The sequence below is a fragment of the Eleginops maclovinus genome, chromosome 13, assembly GCF_036324505.1.
Source record: "Eleginops maclovinus isolate JMC-PN-2008 ecotype Puerto Natales chromosome 13, JC_Emac_rtc_rv5, whole genome shotgun sequence".
Lineage (NCBI taxonomy): Eukaryota > Metazoa > Chordata > Actinopteri > Perciformes > Eleginopidae > Eleginops > Eleginops maclovinus.
The window spans coordinates 19,735,799-19,761,040 of record NC_086361.1 but is presented as its reverse complement, the minus strand read 5'-3'; the positions used below and the strand labels follow the sequence as shown (position 1 = coordinate 19,761,040).

General features: G+C 42.6%; 1 protein-coding gene across 1 annotated transcript in view; it reads left to right on the top strand.

Annotated features, from left to right (window-relative positions):
• The window catches only part of trim71 (tripartite motif containing 71, E3 ubiquitin protein ligase), a 33,384-nt gene extending 12,787 nt beyond the window's left edge, over positions 1–20,597 (top strand). Inside the window, exons 2-7 of the mRNA XM_063899219.1 lie at positions 3,690–3,857; positions 8,433–8,567; positions 12,383–12,625; positions 12,772–13,269; positions 14,419–14,559; positions 14,771–20,597. Coding sequence (XP_063755289.1) covers positions 3,690–3,857; positions 8,433–8,567; positions 12,383–12,625; positions 12,772–13,269; positions 14,419–14,559; positions 14,771–15,343 — 1,758 coding nt within the window. The 3' untranslated portion in view covers positions 15,344–20,597. The remainder of the gene's footprint in view (positions 1–3,689; positions 3,858–8,432; positions 8,568–12,382; positions 12,626–12,771; positions 13,270–14,418; positions 14,560–14,770) is intronic.
• Positions 20,598–25,242: the final 4,645 nt, after the last annotated feature.

The following is a 25,242-nucleotide window of genomic DNA, read 5'->3' as shown; positions in this document are numbered from 1 at the left end:
TCCATATGAAATCTAATGAATATGGTCCACGGGTTTTTCGAGAGAAATAATGTACGAGGGCGCTTGCGTCACTTTCTGCAAAAATGACGGCCCCGCCCACTTTCCAGACTTTTCTTCATGTCTTAAAGCTGCTGAGTCTTATATTGCACCTCAAACAACAAATAAATACAGAGTTCCAGTTTCTTTACTTCCTCTCCACAAAAAAGGAGAGCAAAAGAAAGGATCAGAAATCTCAGTTTCAGTGTCAGCCTGCTGCCTGCCACTCGTCCACCAGCAGACCCACCGGACATCCATCCCCTATTTATTCTCCGTAAAAACAGAGCTGTCTCAGCCGTCTCACAGAGTAATTATACAGCTTTACAAAGTACCGATATCCTCACAAACCACTGAAACCATTCAGTAAACATTCAGAAAACAATGCACACACACTTGTGAATACATGAATGCAAATCCGACTGAAATCAAACATAAACACACCGTCACACAGCGGAAAAAAACCTTCACCCCATTTACCCCAAGTCTTATTTGTGTATTTGTTTATATGTGAAAAATGTTGTAGAACCAAGATTTAAAGTACAACATTACGGTTGCGCTTTTGGGACTTAACAAACAGCATTAGACATCTACTTGTTTAAAATGGGAGAAACAGGAAACAGTTCTGTCGAATGTTGGTAATGGTTTTTCTACATTGGCTTTTTCCAAGATGTCTCACCAGCAGAACTGGGAGTTTTAACGTTGCTCCGGGGAATGTCGAGGACTTTTGAACATCCGTAAAAGTAAATTAGCACATTATATTGCACGCATCCTGCTTCATTGTTCTGTGGCAGGCTGTGTATGAAAGAACTGATTAGCATTTTACCATTTGCATTGGCCAAAGTCAACTTTATTTATATAGCCCAAATTTGCCTCGAGGTGCTTTACAATCGACAGAGCATGCAACTCCTTCTGTCCTCAGAGCCTTGGGTCTTCAAACAACTCTCCAAAAAAGCCTTTTAAGGACGGAAAAAATGAAGAACTTTAATGTAGAGAAAGGGAAACCTCCTCTGGGATGGAAATGGTTTTAGTACAAGAGACCATCATTGGTGAAATCAGGTGTGAAGACTTCATTTGATGGTATTACAACAATTGATTTACACACACAGCTTTCAGTAATCGGCCAATAACCAGTAGATGACACCCTCATTTATATAACATATGTTTTATATATCATGTAGAACATTTGATGGCCTGCAAAGGCAATGGTAGACGGATACAATTGTTATATTACTCTTCATGTAATCACAAGTATTGGGACCGCTTCCTCTGATCTGCTGCAGATCTCAGTCCTGAAGATATTTTAGGTCATCAGAATCCATCCTGTGCCTCAGCCCCATCAGCCCTGAGTCCGTCATCTCCACTTTCCTCCTCCACTCTCGAGCCCAGCTGCATTCCTGGCTTTTGTGTGTGCCGTCCCCTTGGAATTTAGGGGATGGCAATGTGGTGAAGGGGGGGTGGGTCGGTTAGGATGGGACTCGCGTGGAAGAGCATTGAGTGACAGAGCGGTGCAGAGACTGTGGTTTAGGACAAGAAAAGGAAAAGGATTGGAGGAGGAGGAGGAGGAGTGTGTGTGTGTGTGTGTGTGTGTGTGTGTGTGTGTGTGTGTGTGTGTGTCATTAGATTATGCTGCCTCCCTGGGGGAACGGCCTTTATTGATGGATTGATTGCCGGCCCCTCCCCATCCACTCAGGTCTCCTGCTATTGGAGGCCATTCATCTGGTGTCTCTTTGGGATATGATGGCTAGTGCATATTTAATTATCCTTCCATTACAAACAATCAACATTCAGACACTAGGGTTTAGATCAAAGCTTAGGTTTTAGGAACAAAGGTTAAATGGCACTTTACCTTCGGATCCCATGGGGCTTTTTTCCTCCTATGGTCAGGGATGCGTTTACTTCACCTGTCATACCAAAACCAAGCATACCTGCCAACATAACACCCTTTCCCAGTGAAATAAACCACGTGATGGTTAAAACATGCGGGAAACGTGACTTTCAACTATATTTTCTCTATGCTTGTTGGTGTGTTGCTGGACGCTTCTGTTTGGACCAGGAAGCAGGATTAGTGAACAATGGATGAAGCTAGTGAAAATGTAGCTTTTAAAAAATATATTTGTACTTATTCAGTCTTTTTCAAACTGTTAAACCAGAGTTGGTGATTGTGGGCACAGTAAAGGAGTATTAAATGAGTATTAATTTGTCTTTTCGTAAAGTTCAAATTAAGTAGGTTTCATGATGATCAGCGTGGTAAAATCACTGTGACTAAAGGTGTAGCTAGAATGAACGTTAAGAAAGTGTAATTATTGTCTGAATCCCGATTGATTTCAGTTATTATTTATCACTTGTGTCGCATATCACGGCACCGGAAAAAAAGGGGCGAAAATTAGCGTGTCAACCCAGGTGTCGTGTTTCCATCACAGCCAATCAGAGCTGAGGCTGATAATTAACCATGAATACTGCAAAGTAATTTGTCCTGGGAATGAGTCTTGATTGTAACCTATCCCAATGAAGATTTCTTGTCTCTTCAACATGGTTTTGAAAGGTGTACAATTCAATCTTTGACAAAAAGGCTTGTTATAATTCAGAAATAGTACATTTACAACCAAAACAAGTTGCTTTCAAGCATAAATCACATCAGGTATGAGACTGTTCCCAATGTATTTACAGTTTTAAATGGTTTGAAATATGTGACACCCCTGTATGGCCCTCCTCCACAGCTGTTGGGAGTTTGTTCAGAATGAGTATTGATCTGATTTAGTGGCCTTTAGTCCCTCTGTGATTGGGGAAAGAAGAGAAACTCTCTGGGGTGCTGCTGCCGACAGAGCCTCCCCGGTAACAATGCATATGGATGACTTGCTCATCATTCATGGGCTTTTCTCATTAATTAGCTGTGTGTGTGTTTGTGTGTGTGTGTAAGGGGAAGTGAGTGACACATGGATTAAGGCCTTCATCCTGCCAGTCACGTTTATTGTCAGCATGTGGTGACTCGAAATTAACTCTGCTGAGTCGTCCTTTTGCCGAGTCATTGAAAGAGGAAAGATGATGACAGATATGTGTCTGTATCCTTTTTTTAAATAACTAATTAAGCACCTGGCCTACGGTCTATATCATAACAGTTCTGAATGGGGTTTATCAGAATATCAAACCTGCGGTGCCTTAATTAAGCTCTTTTTTGGGTCCGTTGGGGTAGATTTTTGGTACAATTTAAATAAGAAGTACATTTCCATGATTGCAGGGTCTTGTTAGTCATGCATTCTTTTAAAATGAAGACCTTCAAACATGTATAAAATCTAAGTAAAAGAAAAGTCACTAAATTAGGCACATAGATAAAACAAAGGGAAATGTAAAGCGATAATGAGTGTATTTAAAAATGATCCGTCAGTCTGAAGCACTTACATTAAAGCATGGAGACGATATATAAATATGGACCTCAAAATGAGCAGAATAAAGCACCTTTAAGGACTTCTTGAGGGTCAATCTGATCAATAATTAGAGTATTGCAAATTATAGGTCACTTCATGCATTTAACATTCAAAAGGAGTAAGCTTCTACTAGAGTTTAGCTTTGATTGAAGTCTTACATGTAGTCCCATAGGATTTGTATTTTGCTGTTTCATTTTTAACATAAAGCTGATTTGTCCGTCTCTCTCCCAGGTGTTTCTGTTCTTCTGTGAAACCTGCTCGGTGCCTATCTGTCGGGAGTGCAGTTTGGGCCGTCACATGGGCCACACCTTCGTTTATCTACAAGACGCCGTACAGGACTGCAGGTCCATCACCATCCAGCTGCTGTCAGACGCTCAGCAGGGACGCCAGGCCGTGCAGGTGAGACGTGAACCTGGACAGACACTCTCAAAGGGGATTCAAAGGAAAAATATCCTTCAGTTGTTTCACCATTAAAAGCTGGAACTAACGCAGTGTTGGGGACATAAGCTAAACTATATTTCTATGTTTATCCGAATACTCAATGTCAATATTGTGACAGTATTGTTGGGTTGAAATTTGACAAATATTGAGCAGTAATGTTGATTTATTACGTAGAGTAAAGGTAAATAGCTCGAACAGTCAAATAAATTCAGAAAATTAAATCCATTCAGTGTAAAGCAAGCTTTTGAAGCAGCACTTATGATACTGTAAAATCCAAAATCTAAGACGATATTCATCCTCACATCACATCAGAATTTGTCCAAATAAAAAGTGTGTAAAATCTGAATTGAGGACAACACGACCAGATGTCCTTATAATTGCTTCAAAAGAAAACGTGCTTGTATCACTCCACCGTATTCAAAAAGGCCAACCTAATTCAAGTCTTTAACTACGGGGAAGCTCATCTGCATGATTTCTTCAAGGTCTGACAAAAAGACAATCCTTGTGGAGGTCAAACCGCACAAACCCAAACTCATCCATCTCCTGGAGACGTCGCGGAGAGCAGCTGCGTCTTTCCAACGTCCCTCAGCCCAGATGATCAGCCTGAATGTGTTTGAGAGCTTGACCAGTGCAGGGACTGCTGGGAAGCCTGAGGTTAGAGGTGTCCAGCTGGCCCTGAAAGGGGGTGGGTTACATTGGGTGAGGTCTGGCGGGGGCAGGGCTGAAGGTCAAAGGGGTGGAGGAGTGGAGAGGAGGATGGGGGGAGGGTAGATGAGGTATTTAAAGGATTTCAGAGAAAGGAGAACTCTCCTCCTCTTTTCAAAGATGTGGAACACTTTGCCTTCCCCCTATTCAGGCGCTCACCCATCCACTCTCCCCCCCCCCCCTCTTACTCTCACTCCCACACACACACACACACTGCCTACAATTACGTAATTATAGATTGGGTGGCAGCTTCCTAGACCCCCCTTGTTTCCAGTTCATACAGTGACGGAAGAGAAGAAAGGATCAGAGGTCGCACTGACAGTTTGATATTTGCCTAAACAGTCCTGATCTGCTCTGCTGGTCGCCACTTTTTCGTAAGGAAAGCTGCAAGACAGACAATAGAATAAAGAAAACGTATATTATTAGTGTGTTTAAGATTAATTACGTGGCTATCCCTGGTGTTATAGCTCTGGTAGAGGTGTGTCCATCTCAGTTACACATGATAAAGGAAGCGTAGGGATATACATTCGAGAGGAAAATATTCAGGAACTCACACACTTTTCAGAAGGAACGTCAAGAAACTCTGTTGTTTAGAACCAGATCTCAAACCCTTTAAGTGCTTTAATTAAAGTCATGTTGTGCCTCCTGTACGATCTATTCCTCGCCTAAACCAAGCGGTGTGTTTTCAGTAAGTAACAACACGTTTGACATATGTGCAAATGAAACTCCGAATAATCTGTCGACCTGATTCTTTGCATTTTCTTCTTAGCATCATTTGATTAGTTGTTTGAAATAAAACTAGTAATTACCAAACAATTTGATCAGCAAGATACAGTTCTTTCTACAACAGCCACGTTAGCCGCTTTGTGAGGCAGTATTCAGGCACAGAAATACTCTGCAAAAAATTTGTGCTAACATGCTAATGGTTAGCAGAAACAGTTAGCTATGCGCACTAGCTTAGTGTAGCACGTTGCTAACATTTACTAGTAAGTTAAACTCACGGTATATGGTGGTGTTTGCTCTTGGATGAATTTTAACCTGATGTTAAGGGATAATAAAAGTTATTTACGTTGGTGGACATGAATGAGTTATGAATAGTAGCCACGGCTAAAAGGGGTAACAGTACTGGGTCACTCCCTAGTGTTGTCTAATGTGCTTGGAAGGTGTGGTTATGTAGTGTTATGACCCTTTTCCCAAACTTGAAATACTAGCTGCTCCACTGAGGTCATCATGTGCCTTAATGGATGGATACTTGTGTCACTCTGGGTGTTCTGCAAATTCCCACATATCACAACACTGCAGTCAGCAGGCTATCTTTAGAAAAGTTAAAGGATAATACTACAGCGAACACACACTTTCTTGACCAAGGAGAGACAAAATCCAATAATTTATGTAATGAACAGCACATGGATCTGTGCTGCTGAGTTATAAACCCCGCCTACCATCTGGCACTACGTTGGTGTTTCATGTGTTTGTGCATTTTGTCCCAGGTCAACACGAGAGTAAATGCTGACGCCAGATAGTAAACACATACACGCACACACACACACACACACACACACACACACACACACACACACACACACACACACACACACACACACACACACACACACACACACACACACACACACACACACACACACACACACACACACGCTCCACACTGTCCCCTGAGGTCGGAAATTTCCGCCCACTCCACATCCATTATCTTCCCTGACCTCCGACCCCGGACTTGTGACCTTCCTGGTTGGTCAGAGCTGCGTCACGCTGCAATTTGATTGGCCGGTTTCACCCTCTTTGTGTTCCAAGACGTGCCATTCTGGAAATGTTGAGAGAAAGACGCAAGGAGAGGGGAAGGAGACACTGAGACGGGCAGGGATATTAAAGAAGAAGAAGAAGCAACTTCATTGATCCAGGAAATTCAGTTTTTCACAATTAGTTTAAATACACACATGCACAAACACACATATATTTTTATGGAGAGGTATCAGAGAATATAAGATGCCATGTTTTACTCCACCAGGGCGCAATTGGGGGTTTTGTTCTGGCTCAAGGAAACAAATCTACTTTAATCTACCTTACTCTCTACTTTTGGTCCGATTGGGACTTGAACCGACGACCATTTGGTTCCCAAGCCAAGTCCCTACAGCTACTACCTCTTAATATTAAGACCAAGAAGCAGAGTGTTAAAAGGAAAGACTGAGCTGCAGTAAAGCGAATCAGAAAAGCGAGAAATCTAACCGGAAAAAAGGGTGTTGGAGCCTTCATGTTTCCCCCCTTTCTCTTTCCTTACGTATTGATAAAACTCCCCCGATTCTTCCAGAAGTCTTCTCCCCCCTGCTGTTCTCTCTCTGGGGGCCAGATTTATTTGACCCTTTAGCTGCCCACCTCAAATGGCCAGGGGGAAGAGAAAGAGGGCCCTGCTGCCAGGCTTTGTTCCTGCAGGGCAGCAGTGGGGGTGGACGGTATGTGTCTTCAGACAGAGGTTGCAGATCATGACCTGGAGAGGTTTGGCTGACCTTTGATCCCTGCGGCCGATATCACAAAGGAGGCCTTATCCCACCTCCCCTTCGTCCCTGTGAGGTCCGGCTCACCCTGTGACCTCCCACAAAACGCCAGAGGAAAAGCCAGATAAAACACAGCAGGGAGAGGGGGGAGACAAAGAGGGAAATGTGCATTAAGCCCAAATTGGGGGTAGTAAAAGCTTACACCTCCAGCTTATGCCATACAGTTGTATTTCAGTACCTGGGTTTATTAGGGTAATGAAGAAACAGTGTCTATATTATATCATGCAGAAACCCTGATTTTTAACTACATTCTGTGCGGTGAGACAGCAGATCAATAGAGATTCTTGGTCAGGATTTTAAAGCAATTTGCATCTTGTTCTATAGGTCTGTTTTTTTTTAAAATACAACTTTTTGATTATAAAAAACTCACTATTTTTTTAAAATTCCTTTTAATTTAGAGATTTACCCCTAATTTGACAATCTTTTTTACAGACATACCAAACTGCTTATAAAATGAACATTTGATCTAGTGAGAGTGTCATTTTAATCTAAATCACACAATCAAATGTATGATAATTACTATAAAGTTTAATTGATAAAATATCTGATTAAAAAATGTCATCAGGTCTAAAAATCTGACTAAATCGGCAATGCCAAATTTTATTTCTTGATATTTTTCTCAATTTCATAAACACTTTTCACAAGGTTAATTACAGAATTATGAGCGTTAAACGGTTTCCAAATAGTGCTTCTAATTCCCACGATGCCCACTTTAAATATCAGGACTGAGTCTGGGTTAAATCAGCAGGAAGTGGCATCATTTTGTGCTGTGGGAAGTGACTTCCTATTCCTGACCCCTGTTTCCCTTTCCCCTTCTAAAGTAGCCACCAAACGTGAGAAAGGAACAGATAGCAAAACCGAGCAGGTGTTAGAGCATGGGCCTGCCAGGAAAGATGTCCCGTACAGTGTCCTCTGTTTTTAATGTTTCCTGGTCCTCTGCATCCTGTTTCTGGGGGTCATCAGTGTCTCGTCAGAGTGATAAAACAGAGCAGGAGGTGGTCCACTGCTCCTTTTGTTCCACTGCAGCGGGAGATAATCCTGCATACCATAATAAGGAAAAGAGGCCGAGCTAAAGAATACTGAAAATCTCTCTAGATACTTCACCCTGTGACATTATGGTGTGGTTTCATTCGGGACGGCTAAAGATGGACATCAGTGATGTCACCTTCATAACTGAGGTGAAAATTGAAATGAAAAAGGGAAACTGTAGGGAAACAGCTGCTAACCCTCCTACCATCCTCATGTTTTGTTTCCTCAGCTAAGCATGGAGAAGGTCCAGGCCATGGCGGAGCAGGTGGAGATCAAAGCCAAGGTGGTGCAGACGGAAGTGAAGGCCCTCGTGCTCCGACACAAGAAAGCCCTGGAGGAGAGGGAGTGTGAACTACTGTGGAAGGTGAGCTGCTGCCGCTGCTGCATCGTTATCAGCGTCACAAAGCATTATAAATTAAAGGGGCCTTATTCTGCTCATTTTCAGATTCATATTTGTATTTTGTGTCTCTACTGGGACATGTCTTCATGCTTTAATGTTCAAAAAGTTCTTTACTTTTTCCTCATACTGCCTGTGCTGCAGCACCACTCTCCCCCCTCTGTCTGAAACCAGGGCCCAGTCTGCTCTGATTGGTCAGCTGGCTGGCTCTGTTGTGATTAGTCAACCGTTTAGAGATGTCCCGCTCCTCAGCCGATCATGTACAATGTGTTGGAGCGTAGTAGAAGCATGAGTGTTAAATAGCGATGTCACTATGTTACAGAAGTAAACAAAGGAGTCCAATGGAGGTGTTTCAGGTAGGGGGGGAGTGTATGGGAGAAAAACGCCCTCTGAATATCCCTTAAAGCATAATATGGCCCCTCTTAATGTTATTACTATATAGCCTTTGATACCCTCATGGTACACCGAGTAAATCCATTGTTAGGGAGAATAAAGGTGTCTGCTTTTAATTGTGCATGTAATGTTTTGTCAGGAGTGCGAAATTAATACATGATTGCTCTAATCTCTGCAAAATGTGGCACTTTTAAATGTATACTCCTCCTGTCTGCGTGCTGTAAATCATCCGTCTAAGTTCAGGGGGATTAAAAATAACTATATAGAAACAGCAAATCTAGTCACTGATGGACATGTTTGCTTCAGAGGCATCAGTATTAAATGGAGCAGGTTCATAACCAGTTAAGAACTCCTTGTAGTAGCTTATGGTTAAACAAAACTGAGGAAAAGGCTGTTTACAAAGCAGTGTGGCCCGCAGCCTGTGCTTCAGGATCCCTCTGAAGGGCCCCCCAGGTTTAAGGTTACCCAGAGAAGGAGCAGGGAGGAAGAAACATCCATGAGGCCCCTCACCCCTCAAAACCCCTGAACCTTTTCTTATAAATGAATAAAAAGGGACTACATGCATGCTTTTTTACCATTCAGATCTCTCACACACACGTTGAAACACACAAAACGTCTGATGATACAACTGAAAAGAAGAGGTTAGATGTGCTTTGTGTTGCTGTAGCCTTACACAACATCCCGGATGATTTATCCGAACACCCTCCGGTCTACCCAACTCTTATTTCTCCTTTTCCTCCTGAGAGCCGGCTCGGTGACATTGTAAAAACTGACCTGTGTATTACTCCCTCAGATCTTACAGCTCTCAAGTGTGCATGTGTGTGTGTGCAGGTCAAAGTGTCACCGAGGAGGTTTTCACTTACCCGTGCTCCCTCTTTAATCCTTTGTGCACCACTTCAGGTCTCACCCCTTATCCCTGCCCTGATAAAGTCATTACAGGCAACCAAACCACACACACACACACACACACACACACACACACACACACACACACACACACACACACACACACACACACACACACACACACACACTGATTTTCTGTCTTAACTTGCACATGTTTAATTTATGGCAAAGTTTTTATTTTTTTCTTGTATGAATCTGAATAGCTAAGTGGTGAGTTGAGAGGCCGTTCTGTGTGTGTGTGTGTGTGTGTGTGTGTGTGTGTGTGTGTGTGTGTGTGTGTGTGTGTGTTGTGTCTGCATTATGCTTACTGTTGCCTGAGAAATACCTAGGTGCTGTAAATACCTCAAGTAGGAAGGTAGTGATTTTCTTCATGTATCATAGTTCTCTTGTGCTTGTAAAGCTGCTTGAAGGCGGTCTTGCTACTGGTTAAATACTTCCTTTTTTATTGCCGTGTTTATTGTCGTGTGATAGAGATGACAGGGGTTACCTGTAAAACGAGGCTTCGCTAAGTCCCGCCCATCAGAGGCAGACTGGCCTATGGGGTGAATAGCGCTTGCAAGTTGAGCCGTAAACCTCTGAATCAGACACGATATTGGAAATGACTCGGCTAGTGTTTCCTGGACGGTGAGCCTGTGTGGTAGGCTGACAGTGGTGACCGGAAATCACAAACTAAATCTAGGAAAGCGCTCTGCAGTGACTCAGCTCTGTGACTCTGCACTGGAGTGATTCATGGCTGTGGGATTACAACAAAAACAATACTACAAGTTACTCAGGGGTGAAGTATTTGACTTGAAAGTGTGACTCTGGGTGTGTCTTGTGTATGTGTAGCACCGGCATAGGTTAGCATGGGAAATTAAAAGGAGTTATAACATCAAATAGCAGTCACTCTGTAACTCTTTGAAATACATACCAGCTCTACCAGTGACTGTGTTCCACTCAAACTCCATGTCTGCCCATTAGAAAGCCTAACTCAACTCTTTGTCCTGCGTGGCTATAAAGTGTAACTCGAGTCACACAGATGCAAATTGCAGTTCCACTTACGCCAAGGATTAACAAAAGAGCCCTCTCCTTTGGGCTCTTTTGTTTCTTCTTCAGTCCCTCCCCACTATCAGAAGCCATAGAGGCAGTCAGGCTTTTGTGTTTGACTCTTTTTGTTTGCTGACGGTAGGCAAGAGCCCAATCTGTGCTTCTCAGGTTCTGTCGCCCTCTTAACTTCTTTATTCTCACCGACTGTACCGTAACTCTACCTGGCTTCTAACGGGGAACAGAGATGAGCGGTGGTTAAGTGACGCGTTAATTTATTTTCTTCACAATCGGCTGAATGAATCACTCCCGAAACACTTTTCCTTTGGTGAGCTGCGGATCCTGGTATCTCTTTGGATCGTATACTTTGTATGCTCATTGTTGTCCTATTGTCTTCTGTTGTATTGTTCAGGCAGAAGCAACAAAGCTGCAACAGTCACTAACAACTGTGATGTAAATTGGACTTAGTGCGTCCTATTTAGCACTAATGCACAAGTTATGCCTTTTTTATTTTGATGTATTACCAACATTTAACATGTCCCTAATGTAAAGTTGCAGGATTTAATTCTGTGTGTTTGAATGTCTGCTGAAAGAATAATCTGGAGGAGCAGCAGATCTGAAAAAGGATTTTAAGTTGTGCTTCCCAACAATGGTGATGCTTATATTTCCTGTATCACAATCAGGGAGTCATTAATAGTTATTACACAGAATTAAATGTGACTTAAAGTAAAGGTCATGCACATTTTGCCAAGCACATAATTACCATTTGAATCAGCAATGTAGTATTTCTCCTCCGTGCTGATTCACTTTAAGTAAACATTTCATGGTGTCTCCTATAGATGCATCTCTGCTACTTCCAGTCTTTTCACTTTTTGACACACTGATGCCCTAGGAAAAAAGGCTAAGCAGACAACTCATTTTCACCCAAATATTCCTTTTCTCTGTCCTGAATACCTGACAGACACATTGCTGCCACCCTGTGGGCACACAGGGTTAAGAGGAGCCAGGAGACTTGATTATTTCCACTTCAAATCATATGTTCAGAATTGAATAGTCATGTGGTTACACATGAGGTTACCACAACTCATAGAAGTGTGTTATATCGGGGTAACTTTTAGTGAAGATTACCAGGCAGACACACATTTGTTGGGGCTCAGTTTTGATTTAAAGTTGGGATCCAAAGGGTTGCGGGTTCAAATCCCGATCAGACCGAAATACATGTGTGTGATGTAAATACTAACAGAGTGAATAACTGTTTTCCGATGGATAAAAAGTATTGCTTTCCTAATGTTGAGCCCTTACAAGGAACAGGAATACATAAATGTGTGACTTAATAATAGTGCAATGCAAAATAGGTGTGTCTTTGTTTTGCGTGCCAGGTAAAACGTGCTTTCTATGCTTTTTGAACAATAACATTTGTTTTTTAGATTGTTAACGTTCTGTTTCCCGTCTCCTCTCAGGTGGAGAAGATCCGTCAGGTGAAGGCCAAGTCTCTGTACCTGCAAGTGGAGAAACTGCACCAGAGTCTGACCAAGTTGGACAGCACCATCGCTGCCGTCAGCCAGGTGCTGGACGAGGGCCGCCACCTGGACGTCCTGCTGGCCCGAGAGCGAATGCTCACACAGATCCACGAGCTGAAAGCTCTGAGGGGTCTGCTGCAGGCACAGGAAGACGACCGCTTCATGTTCACTCCTCCAGACCAGGTAGCTTATCTCCAGATCATAAAAGTACAGCATGATAAATCTTCCGAAAGATAAAATAGAAATAAGTTTTAAAAAAGGAAGACTGATTGGAGGAGAGGGGCTAAATCTTTAAACCACACTAATGTTTTCCATCATGCTTTCCTCAGGCTCTGTACATAGCCGTCCAGTCCATGGGTCTGATCAGCAGCGGAGCCTTCGCCCCCGTCACCAAAGCCCACGGTGAGGGTCTAAAAACAGCCCTTCGTGGCAAGCCCTCCTCCTTCACTGTGATTGGATACGACCATGACGGCGAGCCTCGTCTCTCCGGCGGCGACACGGTGTCTGCAATCATCATGTCGGTCCCAGAGGGTAACCTGTCCGCGGCGGAGGTGACGGACCACCAGAACGGCTCGTACACCGTGGGCTACCTGCCCAAGAGTGAGGGGGAGCACCTGGTGTCGGTGCTGGTGTGTAACCAGCACATCCAGGGCAGCCCCTTCAAGGTGCTGGTGAAGTCCGGGCGCAGCTACGGAGCGCTGGGCTCCCAGGTGGCGGCCTTCGGGAACGAGGGGGAGGGGGATGGTCAGCTGTGTCGCCCCTGGGGCATCAGCGTGGACAAGGAGGGATACGTGGTGGTGGCCGATCGAAGCAACAACCGCGTACAGGTAGAGCTCCTGACCCAATATTATATTTACAGTATTTTACTTTCTGTTTATCTTATTCTCAACTACTTTTACATTTTTTACTTTTCTCTGGATTTTACTTTTGTGTTAATTGCACTATTCTATCGCATATTTTTTTCCCTATTCCTTCATGTATGATGTTTATTGTGTTAAGCGTTGTTGAAGGAGCCTGAGATTTTTATTCCCAACACCTCCGCTTTAGCTTTTTCGCATGCAACAAAAAAAGCTTTTTAATCTTTTCGATATGAAACTTTAATCACAGTGTCACACGCATGGTTGTAATGAATCTTCTCTATGCCTGGCCAGTTAAATGTAGGTAAAGCACATTTAAAAAGGGGCTTTATTTTCTGCTCCCAAGGCTTTAAAAAGTCTTAATCCTCTTAAAGGTAAATCACAACAACGAGACAACAATTAAACCAAAAGAAACACAACAATTTTTAAGTTAAATTAACGCAACAAAAAAAAGCCATGCTATGCAGAGAGGACTCAGATATGTTCTCCTTATGTCTTCCAGTTGCTACCCTTTGCATCCATTCATTATCCATCGACGGTGCTACACACAGAGGGATGATGTCATAAATATACATTCATACACACACATATGTACCCAGTTATTCCCATGTACTGTATATACATACACACTTCCTTTTGTTTTTAATTCTACCCTTTGTCTCTGCTAAACACCACACTGATCTGGACTGAATTGACTTAAGAGTGGTTAGAAGTGATGCACCATCCACTCAGCAGTCAATGCCGACTTCACACTGTTGATTTTTGAGCCGAGATGTTTACACAGCGGAGAGTCTGCTAAGCAAACTTTGTGTTTGAGTACACTTTGCGTACACCAATGTCACCTAAAGGAAAATAGAAAGAAATATTTAATAGAACAAATGGCCTCAATTTAAAGCAGGGATATATAAACGTATCACACACTCATGGGCCTGAGTGGTTTTCACATACATGTATTGCTTTGCTTGGTTAAGACATTAGCGGTGTGTACATTAGAGTTCATTCTGTAGAATCTGCACAAACACAGCTGAGTTTGACCCTTTCACTTCAACATGTGAGAGCTTTTTGGAGTAGATGCATTGAAGTGGAATCAACTGGACTTTTTGTTTCTTCGCTCTCCAGATATTCAAGCCCTGCGGTGCCTTCCACCATAAGTTTGGCTCTCTGGGTTCCCGTCCGGGACAGTTTGACCGTCCAGCCGGGGTTGCATGTGACAGTCAGAGACGAATCATTGTGGCTGATAAGGACAATCACCGAGTGCAGGTACGAAAACACACAACTTACTAATTTAGCTGGAATTCCACTTGTGGATTGGTAAGTCCATAAGACATCGGAGAATAAATGTTATCGTAAAACGGCATGTTAAGCTTCTGAAAAGCTTTTAAAGCCGTGTAAACACACAGGTCCACATGCTTATTCTCTCTCCTGCAGATGTAAACATGTTGGACTCTAACACATTTGCTTTGTCTGACAGGTGTTTACTTTTGAGGGCCAGTTCCTGCTGAAGTTTGGGGAAAAGGGTACCAAGAACGGGCAGTTCAACTATCCCTGGGATGTGGCTGTCAACTCTGAGGGTAAGATCCTGGTCTCGGACACCAGGAACCACCGCGTGCAGCTCTTCGGCCCCGACGGCTCCTTCCTCAACAAGTACGGCTTCGAGGGGGCCTTGTGGAAACACTTTGACTCCCCCAGGGGCGTGGCCTTTAACCACGAAGACCACCTGGTGGTGACCGACTTCAACAACCACAGGCTGCTGGTCATCCGGCCGGACTGCCAGTCGGCTCGCTTCCTGGGCTCCGAGGGCACCGGGAACGGGCAGTTTCTGCGGCCCCAGGGCGTCGCCGTGGATCAGGAGAACCGCATCATCGTGGCCGACTCCCGCAACCACCGGGTGCAAGTGTTCGAGCCCAACGGGAACTTCTTATGCAAATTTGGCACACAGGGGAGTGGCTTCGGACAGATGGACCGCCCCTCCGGTGTGGCCGTGACGCCCGAAGGAGTCATTGTGGTCGTTGACTTTGGAAATAATCGCATCCTCAAGTTCTAAGATTTATTTTTTTGCATTCTCCGCCTCCGTTTGTCCTTTTGCAGTTTTCTTGATGAAGGAAATAGAGGCGAGAGAATGAATCAACACACAGGAGGAAGCGGGCGCAGAGAGGGTTGAGAGCATGCTGCAGTGAAGGGAAAACAAAACTATAGATTTTTTTTTCACGTGCATTGATATATATTTTCCAATCAGAGATTTGTGGTATGTATGACAAAGGGGACCTCTACAAATTGATAATCAGTAGAAAAAGCCATATTTCCATCCCCCGGTCTCAGCTGCTCTGAACCCTCTCTGTGAGCTCTCCTTTAGTATCCATCTCAGGGATTTTTTCACTTTTCTTGAAATCTTGTACCCTCTGCTCCACACCTACCTCATTTAGCTCTTTATGAATGTACTCATAGTCACTGAGCAGAGGTTTAAAGTCCGTGAAGTTTTACAAAGAAGAAAAGCCTACCTCCTATACTTTGTTATTTAAGAAAGACAAAAAAAAGAATAGACTGTTCAGTTGATATTTGCACAGGATTAAAGACATTCTTGCTGTGCATTTTGAAATATGAGTTAAAGTGAACCTCCTGAATGTTGTTGCTGAGACAATACTCAGACCGCTGTCGAGGCTGCATGATTTATTCTCATTAGAGGGTTTATCTCGGAGAAGGATTTAGTGTCCTTTTTTATGTTTTATTTTTTGGGCTAGTTAGTGTTTCGCGTATGCATCGACCCTTGTCTCTTTGTGGCTCTGCGGAGTTTGTCATGATCGCCTAAGAAGAGAGCGCGAAGCGATGCCAAAACAGAAAGAATCAAAATTAGCTCAGGTCACGTAGGACTGATTAAAATGACCAGTACTCTCAAGGCTCCCCCTCTAGCTTTAATGGCTAATGCTGAGTTATTGAGAATTAAAAATATAAAGTCATCTCCAAAACGATCCCTAAAATAAAACCTGTTATAAAATACTACGATCATCCAGTACTCCCCTTCCCCAATCAGTTTCATAAGACTGGAGGAAATTATTGTCTTTATAAAAATAAGACAACCTGGGTCGTTATTCTCCAGTGAGTTGCAACTCAAATGCAAAGTATGCAAGGAGAGCAGCGTCTCCTCTAAAAGGGAGGACACCAAAGGATTTTGGTGATGAATGATTATCCGAGATCCGGATCTATTAGTGATCTTAACGTAGAGATTTAATCATTTAATTAAATGACACCTTTTTCATGAGGCATGCTGTGTGACAAAAGCCTCACAAGTAGACACCTGATTTGGCTGTCCAGAGGACGTTAATGACATCAAATTTAAGGCCCGACATTTACAATCCTTTGAATTTGAGATGGTGGTTGAAAGCCACCGTCTTGGGCTCCTTGGGGCCCGGGATTGAGTCCAATGAGGGGGCGTGATCAGGAAGCCCTGTCCTATTTATTGATGTTGGGAGTTGAGGAGAAATCTCCAGATTGAGCGCTATTAGACCGATTCCTCTAAAGATGGAGGTCTATAGACTACAAATACTGGAGTCAACCAAAGTTAGATTTTTCTGCACAATGGCCAACTGTAGATTTGGCCATTTGAAGAAAAAGAAAATCCCCTTTAAAAACATTTTCTTAATTAATCATTGTTGCTGGGAAGTCTGGAGTTCATGAAGGGCCTGGAGTTGAGTACATAGCACTGTCCATGTTAGGCTTAGAAGAACAAAAGTGCATGTGAGTTTATCATGCACGAGTACTTTCACTTCCCGCTATGACCTGCAGCTTGGGGACCTAGGTAGTGACAGGAGATTTCTGCAGAGATGTTCGCGGTGTAGAGAACAGAAGATACCCGCACCAAAGATAACCCCCTTTCCCTCTCATCCATCGCCTCATCCCATCAAACGTGGCCCCTGTTTTGTCATTTTTATGCGACCCGTAGACTCAGTGGACTCAGAGTGGCATCTCAGATCTGTACCTCAATAGAATCGCTACTAACTCTTGCGGGGTTTTGAATCCCCTTGCCCTTTTTTTTTGTTCGATCCGTGTCCCACTAGAAGCACTAGACAATTATTCGGTTCGGTTAGCCACTCCCTTAGCCTAGCGACGAATTTTGGGACCTTTTTGAAAAGAATGACCGACCGGCGCTCCCCTCAGAGGAGAGGGCCCGTCTGCACATGATCAGGATTCACGCCGTCATATCTCAGAAATCCTGTACCTCAACGGTTGTTTTACCTCTTTTCTCGTATATATACCTCAACTCCTGAATACCTCAAGTGTGTCACTCATAGCTACTGTGCATTTAAACATGGAAATACCTCATTTGTTACATACCTAATTTTTACTCTTATATTTAAGCATACCTCGTCAGATTTTTATGCATTACAGATATACCTCATTCTTTGAATCTTCTTGTGTTACAGTGCAGTTAATGTCCCATAGCTGTTGGACCAAAGATCATGGTTTTGTCCCCGGTTGAAGTAGAGAAAAAATATTGTTATTATGGTCATCGCTCCATCCTGCAACCCCGAGCAGCTTCTTTTGGTTTGTCGAATCTACTGTAAAATGCCTGGTGAACTTTGCCTTTTATCATCAAGAAACCAAATATTTCAGATGAAAGCATTGTGCCAAAATGGTCTGTGAGAGTTCAGTGCCAAACGGAGTTGGCAGCGGGACCAGACGTTGTAGACGACAAGTGTCACTGGACCGTTATATCACAGATACACATGTTGAGTCATGGGAGCACCGGGGGTTAAATCCTCACTCTCTGATTGGATGCACTTATGAGGGCTGGGCCCAATTTACCTCAAAATGATGATAATGAACATGCGGATTCCACTTGGGTGAGGGCAAGAGGATGTGGCCTCTTCTAAAGAGTTGATAACTTCACAAATCCGCCTTTTAACGCACAAGAATTACCTCAATTTTCAGCACAATTTACCAATATTTCAGCGTGGATTTAAACAAACGCATCACACAGGCATTACAACAGCCTGGTTTATTATTAAAGTGGAGCTGTTAGCACATCGATGGCGAGCCAGTTTGATTCCATAGACCCAGCTGCTTTGAACTCAACACCTAGTTTCACCAGTAAGATTGTTTTTTGCTTTTCAGTATTAACTCATGTTGCATCCATTTCTTTCTTTTTTTTTTGCAGAATTCTATCTTTAAGATCCTTAGGTCTTCACTCTTAAAGAGGAAAAACATGTATTTTAAAACTTTTGCTTTTCTTTTCTTTTTTTGTTGCATGCTTTAAAAAGTCCTTGTATTATATTGATAGGTGTTGAAAAAGATGGGGTGGGGTAGCTGACTATTGGGATGGTTTTTACCAAAATATATACCCAAAGATGTGTATGTGTGTGTTTTAGGGTTGCGTTGGATGGGATTAACCTTTGACCTTTGCGATTGTATTTCCTGTTCTCAAGAGGCTCTGCAGAGCACAACCTGTTGGGCGAGCCGAGCCTCGAGCCCTGAGGCCGTCTTCAGATAGAAAAGCAGAAGGCTGCTGCGCCCCTCCACCATTGGTGCTTACTTTACTTTAGCTCCCTCTAGTTTGCATATTAGACATATTAACATACTGTCCTTCCGTAGATGGTACCTCCCCAAATACGATGAATCCACAAGGTGGCCGTTTTGTGTTTGACTTAGTGATGGGAACTTGCTCGCTGTCATGTGAGAAGCAGCTAGCTTCCTGCAGCACAAACTAGCAACCAGCTTCCTTCCTCGTCTTTATAAGAATCCAGGAAGTGCGGCGAGGGCTGCTCAGCACGTGATCGGTTGACTGCACTCCTGTTCAGTGTTTCTTTTTAATGTTTTTATTATTGGGCCCCTGTGGTTTTTTGTCCACCATTTTTATTGCTGGCCTCTCACGGCTTTAAGAGAGAAAAAGCAAAGCTGCACCAGGTGACGTGTGCAAGGTCGTAGACCCTCTTTTAATGATTGTATACTCTAAAGACAGAAAGACAAAAAAAAAAGGTTGGAAAATTAAGAAAGGAAAAAAAAAAAACTCAGGTAGTTCTCAGCGGCCCTGTCGCTCATTGAAACGTGTCCCGTAGTGATGATGTAGTACCTCCCCCCCCTCCTCTCCTTATGCCCCCTCAGTACTAGTCTGATTCTTTTGTGTGCCCCCTTTACATATTATAAAACAAATTATTTCTAAATCTGAAACACTTTCAATTAGCTCCCCCGATTCATCTTTGGGTTGGTTTTTTTTGCCAATTTTTCTTTTACAAAAAGTACAAACGCTCTCCACCGCCTGACGTCCATTGGCCCTTTTAGAATGTATTTTGTGAAGAAAAGGGTTATACGGCGTCTCGTTGATGCTCGCTGACCACAGCCGGCTGCCGGTCGCAGAACAAGACACGACGCAGAGTTTTCTATTCGACGCTAAATGTTCCACACCAGCAATACCTCGAGTGTGAGGTGGAATCATGTGTGTGTGGTGGAAACATGCGGCACTGCGTTTGTATTTCTGAACCAGCTTTAAGACAGCCTTTACCCCGACAGGAGGCCTGAGGGTCTGACAGCCAGTTAATCATGTCCAAAAATCTTGTTTGCGTTGTGTCCTGTTCTCCCGGCAGTTGGGTGTGTGAGAGTGTGTTTGGTGTTTGTGCGCTGCATCCGTGTTGTGTAAGCAGAAATCCACTGAATGTATCCTCCAACAGTCCAAGAGGCGGGGAGGGCCGGGGTGGTCCGCTGAGTTTAGATGGTTGCTGCTGGCGCTTCCTCATGCAGGTGTGTGTGGGTGTGTGTGTGTAAAAGAGGGAGTGATCGTTGACTGATGATAAACACACACACACACACGCTCGTCCTGCTGAGTTTAGTGCAGATGTCAGGTTTAAGTCTAAATAAGGTAAAGGAGACTATAATATATTGGCCACCTGCTGCTCTCTCTGTACTCTGTGGACTTTAAACATTTCCTATGCAGTTTTTGTTTGTTTTTTTGTTTACACTTAAATAAAGTTGTATTTCTTTGACTTCAAAACTCGGAGTCTTTCTTTGCTCTTAAACTGAACAAACACTGTTTATCTTTTTATTGTTGTGACCTTGGATGAAGCACAGCATATGCTTTTATAGTGGCAATAGTTCATTGCTATTTCATTGGGCAATCCCATCATTTAATGACATTCATCATTTGAAGTTATTACCATTTCTTTTTATGTAAAATGCAAAACGATTGCACTGTTCTGAAATAAAGAAAAACAATGACTGAAATAAAAAAGATACATATTACAATAAGAGGTAGATCTGGTATTTGAACCATTTTAGACTCATTTCTTAAATAAATTCAAGCCACTTTTCAACGGCCCTTAGGGCAGCATTAGATATTATACAGATAACAAATAATGCATTATATATTGATCTGGTGTTTTCCCCACGTTAATATATAATCTACTAAGCTACGTATGAGGCAACAATGTCCTGTAAGCATCAGTGTTATTTTCAAAAATCATATAAAATATTTATAGAATTGATATTAAATTAGCAAGCAGGCTGTTTTCCACAGTCTGCATGTGTGTTTCCTGAAGATGGCTTTTAGTTTCAGACTCCACCTGCCTCTAGAAATCACAAAGGAAATTAATGTTGATCCATGTCTCAGATTTTACTTGATTGGGTCCTTGATTTGAGTGATTTGGTCCAGGGAAGTCCTTGAATTTGATGTTTAAGAAGGTTTCAACCACTCCAGATAAGAGGGAGAGCCTATCTTTTTTCCATCCCCTTAATAAATTGTTTTATGATGTAAAAGATTGAAACAGATCAAATCGTGATGAACCTAAAATAATATTTAAATAATTATATTCTTGATTTTAAATTTATATAACGTTTTTTTAAAGCAAATATTTGATTAAAATGTTGTATTTATAACATGGTGAATATGTTAAATGTTCCTCCTGTTGCATCCTGGTTTTATGCAGGACATTTTAAAGACTCGACAAGCTGAGGCTCAGTGTTTTAATGCGCTGATCTTCAGATCACTGGTTCAATCCCCACTGCAGTCAGCATGTGTCCCTGGGCAAGACACTTCACCCCAAATTGCTCCTGTGGGGATTGCCTACAGTACTGAATGTACATAAATCGCTTTGGATAAAAGCGGCTAACAAGCGACATGTAATGTAATCACAGGCTCTCATCGCCTCCTAGTGGAGATAACAGGAAGAAAAGCATTCAATCCTCCTGGCTGCTGTCAGAAAGGTCAGAGGTCAAATTGAACCTGTGAGAAGAAATTAAATACAAGATGGAGACAATAAAAAAAACAGAAACAACAGGAATCAATTACTGTTCATTTGCTGATAATATCTGATATTATCATAGTGGACGTTTTTCATTTTGTGGGGAAAGCTGAAATTATTATGTTAGCTTTCCCCACTTTATGTCAAAGTGAAAAGTGAATCAGAAACAGGTTTCTACTGAGTATTTCAACAATTAGCTGTCTTTACTGTCTCCCAGTGAGCTGCAGATGTATTAAAGGGGAATCACGTATATTCATAAATACATGCATGTTGTTCTTACGGTCATAAACTCAAATGTATTATTTGGGAACAGATGTTATTAAGGACACTGATAGCTAAGGGTCGTATAACTGCAACACTACAATGCATCAAAGCAATGTTATGATTATAATTATTGATGTATTCATATGCTTATCAAAGTAGAAGTATAAAGCAGCATAACATTGAAACCCCACTGAATAAAGCTCATTTGGGTCTACATAGAAATAACGTGCACCAGAAGGAAACCCAGCTGTAGTTGCCTGCCTCCACAACTTGATGTCAGCAGCGTTACATTTCAGATCTGCCCCAGAGAGCAAAAGTGAGGAAAGATGTTTCAGGAGATTTGTGGTTAAAGAGTATCAATGAATGATCCGATGAAGAGGAGGACGGGATGGGAGTGTAAGCTGTGTGAAATGTATCGTGGAGCATCTGTGTGATCTTCTCCAGAGCCCGGCTACAGAGAGGTAGCAGAGAGGAGGTGGGAGGCAGTGAGAGGAGAGGCTGTTTGGACCGAGATGAGTCGTGAACCGCAGGTTTTGCAAAATCACAATGACAAGACACGACACGGCGTGATCAAACACGACAGCAGGCGGCTGGGACCTCCCCTGAGCTGAGGAGCACACCTGTGTGAGTGTGTGTTTGTGTGTGTGAGCTGCAAACAGATGGATGGGAGGTCCCGGGCTGGTGTGTGTGTGTGTGTGTGTGTGTTTGAGCTGTACGTGGTTCTCAGAGGAGGCAATTAGCCACAGCAGGCTGAGAGGAGCCACAGAGCACAGAGATCCAGATTGTTTCGCTTTGGTTGCGACACAAACCAGAGTCACCGGAGAGCCTCGGTCACCTTTAGTCACCCGAAAACAGCTCTACATGTTCATAGTTTTACTTATTTGTTTTCAATGTTCATTGAGAAAAAATGGAATGGCCAAGAGAACAAGAAACCCACAAAGTTTTCAACATGAGAAATATAAAAATGCAATTAATTATATTTGTTATTGTTATATTATCCGCACATTTTCAGGTTCATATCTGTATTCTGTGTCTCTCCTGGGATATGTCTCCATGCTTTAATGTTCAGAAAGCTCTTTATGTTTCTCATACTGCCTGTGCTGCAGCACCTCTTTTCACCCTCTGTCTGAAATCAGAGCCCAGTCTGCTCTGACTGGTTAGCTGGTCTGCTCTGTTGTGATTACTCAACTGCTTAGATATGTCCCACCCCTTAGCCTATCACGTACAATGTGTTGGAGCGCTATCCAATAGAAGTGTACGTGTTACATAGTGATGTCACAAGTAAACAAAGGACTCCGATGGAGGCGTTTCATCTTGCTCAGAATTCAAACTTGAATAAATTCCGGACACAAACGACGGACCTCTTTTTTTGCACTACTGAAAAAAGTTGTACGTTTTATTTTTGTTAAGAAAAAACGCCAAAAAAGAGGAACTTTGGGATTTTAGCCTTTGCAGACCATTGACATGCACAACATTCTATATATCACGCTACAGGAAAGGGAGAACCCCAAAAAGCGTGATAGGGCCTCTTAACTTTGAAAAGTGTTCTAACTTTCATGACCACAGGTGTTATTTAAAAATTAGATCATAGACACAGAATATTTTTTCCTCCAAATAAATAATCATTATTCCATCATTGGGTTTTACCAATTTTTCGACAGCCACGTGTTTTTGAGCTCAACTTAAGTTCCTTTATTTTTCTTGACTTCCATTTCCTGTTGAGCGTGTCAGATATCTGACACAGGACCGTTACGGTTGTTTGACTGAGGTACGGAGGTGTGGGCTGATTTGATCGCCCCCTCCCGTGCCAAGCAGAGCGGGTAGCTGCAGAAGTGTTGACGTTCAGGTGATGTAGGCTGTGGCGTCGTTTAGACTCCAGAAGAAAGTGAACCCTGGAGGCGCCTTCATTTCCCAATTCACAACCTGAGGAGAGTCATTCCTCAGAGTTGAGGAGGTGTCAGAGAGAAGGAGGTAAAGAGGGGGCAGATGTGAGGGGGTGAAGCATTGATTTTGTCTTGTGTTTCAAACTCTTCAAAGACTTCTTGACTCCAGCTCACAAACAACACATGTTTGCGCCCTTTCTCATCATGGAGACGATCAGAAAACCGCATAAGATAATGAGCATTTCCAAACCAGAAAAATAACAATTGAAGATGCACAACGCAACTTTTGCCTTGTCCACAGTTTGATTGCAAATCAGGATGAGAAAATTCTTGACTTAATCCCAAAATCTGCTGGTTAGAAATATCATTTGGAGAGGGAAGTATCAATTCTCAGCTGGAAGGCTTATGATTTCAATTTCAAACCAGAGATACTTGATCACAGATTTGAACCTGAATGGCACTCGGGGAGCAAAGACATCTGCCAAGGCCAATGGTGCATTCAAGTGCTCCTCTAATGGTCCCTTTCCAGAGTTGGGAAGCTGTTCCTCTGTTTATGAGCTTTAAATCATAATGTGATTGTGTTGTGTTTCCAATCTTAAGGGACGTGATTTCACAGGAAGTAATTTTCCAGATTATTTAGACGACCCATGAATGGATCTTTCAATGTTTACTAAAGTGGACCATAGTTTCCCGTTGCAATATATAATGAAGGCTTACTTTGCCTATGCTACACCCTTTAAGATTTATCCGGCTAGTATTTGTTGCGTAATCCTTATTGTTGGAATATATTTAAGTAGGTACAGGAAAACATACACCACAGCATACACCAGGGTATCTCATTTGAGTTCTATTAGCAGGAAATAAAGCAGAGGAATTGAAAAGGGTTTTCTTAAAAATGCTTTCGCTTACTACTTGTGTTCATTTGTGTTTCCCTGAGTCGATTGGAGGGTTATTCAAATGACCTGTTGCACAAGATGTGGAAACAGCTCCTGATTAATAATTGAGAGCATGTTGTGGTGTCATTTTTCATGCGTGTTCTCATCATGAAAAGAGTTGTGTCGAGACATTCAGCTCTGCTATAAATATGGTGTTAAAACCATCCTTATGTTATTTATTCACTTCTTCTGGAAGCCAACAAATAATCTCAGCGACTGTTCATTTCTCATCGTATCCACTTCACCGTTTTATAATGTAGTCTGTAGGGTAGTTTTCTTTCTTTCAATCAAACCTTCATTGTATCAGGTGTAAAAATTAGCATCCACTTTTAAGACCATCCATCAGTCCCAGCCACATGCATAGACATTCACATACACACTTAACACACACACTCATCCACAAGTACCCAGATTGCATTATGCATGTGCACGCTTTTTTTTTTCCAGCATTGAGGATGAGATACTCAAGGGCAATTGAGTAAACTCGAAAAAATGATGCCCACTTTTCTGCCTAAGCAGTTCGAGGTGACACGCTGAGTCATACTTGGGCTCATTTTCCTCAGAGACAGGGGCTCTGCATGATCGTTTTTCTGGTGAACCCCTTTAAAGAAGATGGAGCGGATGAGTTTGTGACGC